The 4,239-nt window shown below is 36.0% G+C and overlaps 1 protein-coding gene, 1 long non-coding RNA gene and 4 other non-coding genes across 6 annotated transcripts; all 6 read left to right on the top strand.

Moving 5' to 3' along the window:
* Positions 1-3: 3 nt before the first annotated feature.
* LOC130507703 (ribonucleoside-diphosphate reductase large subunit-like) lies at positions 4-1,940 on the top strand (the record flags this gene model as incomplete). The annotated part of the gene is made up of 8 exons (XM_057002377.1): positions 4-21; positions 108-272; positions 353-472; positions 579-781; positions 877-1,026; positions 1,114-1,261; positions 1,456-1,539; positions 1,609-1,940. Coding segments are annotated over 8 exons (1,005 nt in total), but the record flags the coding sequence as incomplete, so codon positions are not given.
* Positions 1,941-3,023: 1,083 nt separating this feature from the next.
* Positions 3,024-4,111, top strand: LOC130507704 (uncharacterized). The gene is made up of 2 exons (XR_008942408.1): positions 3,024-3,217; positions 3,873-4,111. It is a non-coding gene; the product is annotated as an uncharacterized LOC130507704 (long non-coding RNA).
* On the top strand, positions 3,133-3,255 carry LOC130507705 (small nucleolar RNA SNORD14). The gene has a single exon (XR_008942409.1). It is a non-coding gene; the product is annotated as a small nucleolar RNA SNORD14 (small nucleolar RNA).
* On the top strand, positions 3,348-3,450 carry LOC130507708 (small nucleolar RNA snoR99). The gene has a single exon (XR_008942412.1). It is a non-coding gene; the product is annotated as a small nucleolar RNA snoR99 (small nucleolar RNA).
* Positions 3,498-3,621, top strand: LOC130507706 (small nucleolar RNA SNORD14). Its single transcript, XR_008942410.1, has one exon. It is a non-coding gene; the product is annotated as a small nucleolar RNA SNORD14 (small nucleolar RNA).
* LOC130507707 (small nucleolar RNA SNORD14) lies at positions 3,666-3,788 on the top strand. Its single transcript, XR_008942411.1, has one exon. It is a non-coding gene; the product is annotated as a small nucleolar RNA SNORD14 (small nucleolar RNA).
* Positions 4,112-4,239: the final 128 nt, after the last annotated feature.

Here is a 4,239-nt window from a genome sequence, read left to right as displayed (position 1 = left end):
GATTTTGACAAGCTAGCAGAGGTCAGCAATTTATTTATATCATTTCGATAAGTTTCCATGTCTACAGTTTTGATGTTGACGTTTTTGGCTATATTCTGTTTCTTCAGGTGACTGCAACAGTTACTGTAAATCTCAATAAGATCATTGATGTGAATCACTATCCTGTGGAGACGGCCAAAACTTCAAACATGCGTCATAGGCCTATTGGTATTGGTATTCAAGGTCTTGCAGATGCATTTATTCTACTCGGAATGCCATTTGATTCCCCTGAGGTAAACTTCTTTCACAAGTGAATCAAGCTTTCAAAGCAGTTTTGTTCTCTGGTCTGAGCAGCTTTTTGCAATAATATCAGGCTCAACAACTGAACAAAGACATATTTGAAATCATATACTATCATGCACTCAAGTCATCTTCAGAGATTGCTACCAAGGAAGGTACATATGAGACATACCAAGGAAGTCCTGTGAGTAAGGTATGCATCTTAATCTCAACAAGCATTTTTAAAGGAATATTTGTTCAACATTGTCATAAGCTCTTGTTGCTAAGTGCTTGACTTGCGTCTGGGATGATTTTTGCAGGGTATTCTACAGCCTGACATGTGGAATGTAACTCCTTCTGACCGCTGGGACTGGGCTGCTCTAAGAGATATGATTTCAAAGAACGGAATTCGAAACTCTCTTCTAGTAGCACCAATGCCAACTGCTTCAACTAGCCAGATTCTTGGGAATAATGAATGTTTTGAGCCGTATACGTCAAACATTTATAGTCGCAGAGTCTTGAGGTATGTTGTTGTTCAAGCAAATAAGAGTGCCCCATTAAGTTATGTATCTTGTTTTCTACATAAGCTTAATCTTTGTTCTCTCCTTGTATTTTCAGTGGTGAGTTCGTAGTTGTGAACAAGCATCTTCTTCACGACTTGACTGATATGGGACTCTGGTCTCCTACTCTGAAAAACAAGATAATATATGAGAATGGTTCTGTTATAAATGTCGCGGAGATTCCTGACGACTTGAAAGCAATTTACAAGTATTGATTTTGCTCTTTCTTTTATGCTATGGTTATTATGTGTTGTTCTTGTTATTTAACCTTTTTCTTTTTGCAAAATTTATTCAGGACTGTGTGGGAGATTAAGCAGAGAACAGTGGTTGATATGGCAGTTGATCGTGGATGCTTTATCGATCAAAGTCAAAGTTTGAATATACACATGGACAAACCCAACTTTGCCAAACTCACTTCTTTACACTTCCACACCTGGAAGAAGGTATCAACTTATCCTAAAGCTTTACTTAACTGAGTTAACTCTCGATATGGTTGCATTAGTTGTAAGTAGAAATGTTGATTAATCTGTCCAATATGATTGCATCGCTTCATGAAACTCAACTTCGTCGGATTCAGTCTTTGATTTGTGGTATAAATCGATCTCACAAGTGTTATTGTTGTTGTGACTATTGAAAGGGTTTGAAAACGGGAATGTACTACCTGCGATCGCGTGCTGCAGCAGATGCAATTAAGTTTACAGTAGACACAGCAATGCTAAAGGTAAACAACACTTTTGTGTGATTCTGTTGTTACTTGGACAACCATAATTGACATTTGCGTGTGATGCAGGAGAAGCCAGATGTAACCAAAGAAGATGAAGTAACAGAAGAAGACAATGAGAGGAAGATGGCAGAGATGGTTTGCTCTTTGACAAACCGTGAGGACTGTCTCTCTTGTGGGAGTTAAAACAAACAGTAGAAGAAACAATAAAATTAATCACAAAACGTGCCTGCGTCTCTCGTTTAAGTCTGTTGATGTGTGTAGTGTTAAGTACAACATAACTTAAATCTAGTTTCTGGTATAAGATTGTGGTGTGTGAAAGTTGAACAAGTCTCTTTTCAAACTATGTAATATTAAGAAGCTGCTTTAAGGTTTTTTATTAAATTCTATGGTTTAAAGGATTTCACCATACGAAATAGGCACTACAGTTTGGCAAAGTTAATGAAAAAATTACACATTCACATACTTTCTAGCTTCTTCTTTACACATTTCAAAGCAGATTTTGTTCAGTGTAAGGTTTGATGTGGTCATGTTCAGAGGTAGTGTGGTCTTTTATAGCGAGGGTAGAAAGGAGGTAAAGTTCTGGTTTGGTAGTTCCAGATGGAAGTTGTCATGGTCAGAGCTTGACCATATCCACGTCCACCCTAATATGTCCATAATTTATGTTAACCATGACCACAATATGGTCATAGCTTCTGAGCTTGGATATTACAATTCCATGTAAATAAATAGCCTTTAATTTTAATTTTGAATTCTGATTTTTAAAACATAATCTTTGTTTGTCTGTATGTAGAAATGGAGATAAGTATGGAGGAGAATAATTTAGAGATAAAACCTATGTGTTTGATGTGTATTGTTTTGCTAATGGTCATTATTATAAAGGAGTATGGCATGAAAGTGATAAGATCCATAGTTTAAAATGGTTTTATGAAGATTGCTACATGAAGAAAAGACAGTAACAACATTTTATCTATCTACAGCTCTTCAAACGCCTTGACCACAACTTTAACCACTCCTAAAAAAAAAAAAAAAACTCTAACCACTCTTGATCACACCTTTTTTGACCATTCTATGCCACCTTTTGCTGCACAAAGTACACCTTCAATTTAAATTACGTCAAATAGTAAGATGTTACCTCCAAAATATGTCAACATGTAAAGCTCTCAAAGTTAATTCATCTGCAACGACATTCCAACCATTTGTTCAGTATATGTATGTGCAGAGTGTTTTCTTATTAACACACATGACAACTGCAGCAGATATTTAGTTATGGACTTCTAAAGATACAAGTGATTGTGTTTCAGCCCAAATAAAATGGGCCTTGCAAAATCAATATAGCCCATTACACCTCTATGCATCTCGATTGTTCTTCCGATTAGATCTGGGCCGTTGATCGTGTGAGAAAAAAGAAAAACCCTAATAATCGGACGCCTCCTCTCTTCTTATATAAATACCTCTTCCTTAACAAACCTAAAACCATTGAGTTAGGGTGCCGTCTTTCTTACAAGTCTATACTATTTCATCTGTCTTTTCCGTGTCGTGATGTCTAAGGCTTTATTGAAGTGTTGTTCTGTAATTAGTTTTGAGCTAAGTGGTTAATGATGATAAATCCAAAGGCTTGTTTCTCAAACATTCGCAGTGGCCGCCTAAGAGCTTTCGCCTTTCGCCAGGCTTGAGAGTTAATGCTGCTTTATCCTTCCTTGGATGTCTGAAACTTTATTATTAAATGTTCAAAAAAAATTATTAGTGTTTTTAGACTTTGGGACTTGTTTTATAATGATGTCTGTTTAGCTGAATTTGATTTCTTAGTGCTATAGGATAGAACAGTGTCCCACACAATTTAATCCATCTGTTTCACTTTGTCAGCAGTCTCAATTGGTTTCTCGCTGATCATTTTATGATGGGAAATAATATTATCTGGATTTTTTTGATTCTTTAGCTATAATTTTAATAATTTTGGTCGATGATGATAATCATTAAGGCTTGTTTCTCAAAACATTCGCAGTGGCCGCCTAAGGCTTTCGCCTTTCGCCGGGCTTGAGAGCTTATGATGTTCTTATCCTTCCTTGGATGTCTGAGACCTTTTGATGTAGATTGTCAATTGTTTTTTTATTTATTTTGTGATCGGTTGATGATGATAACATTAAGGCTTGTTTCTCGAAACATTCGCAGTGGCCGCCTAAAGCTTTCGCCTTTCGCCGGGCTTGAGAGCTAATGCAGCTCCTTTCCTTCCTTGGATGTCTGAGATCTTTAATACACTATTGTGATCATTTTGAAACTGGTTTGGTTTTGGTTGTTAAATGTATCTGACCTTTTGTTTTGTGTTTGCTCAGTTGTGCAGGTTCCTCCGTATGGTCGCCTCTGTGGCTTGCAATATCTCGTGCAAGGATTAATAGGCTTAATTGTTATTGTATCATAATGTAAAAATAAAATTTCTGTTTCTTGTAATATCCTACCCGTTGTATCTAAAATTTTAATTAAAACAATTTTTTGTTCTCTGTAGTTGACAATATTTCTTTTATAAGATCCATAACGTTGTATTATGAAATCAACATGATCGGCAATTTTTCTTTATGTTTCTTTAGCTGTGCTTCATTGATTCAGATTAATCGTAGTCGAGACTTATCCCCTTATTACTAGCTTCATTAATCTTCACTCAAATACAATCGTTATCTATCAATTTCATTCAAATACTGTAAT

Source organism: Raphanus sativus, unplaced genomic scaffold, assembly GCF_000801105.2.
Source record: "Raphanus sativus cultivar WK10039 unplaced genomic scaffold, ASM80110v3 Scaffold5306, whole genome shotgun sequence".
Lineage (NCBI taxonomy): Eukaryota > Viridiplantae > Streptophyta > Magnoliopsida > Brassicales > Brassicaceae > Raphanus > Raphanus sativus.
Note: the sequence above shows the minus strand (reverse complement) of the source record. Positions and strands in the feature narration are given on the sequence as shown.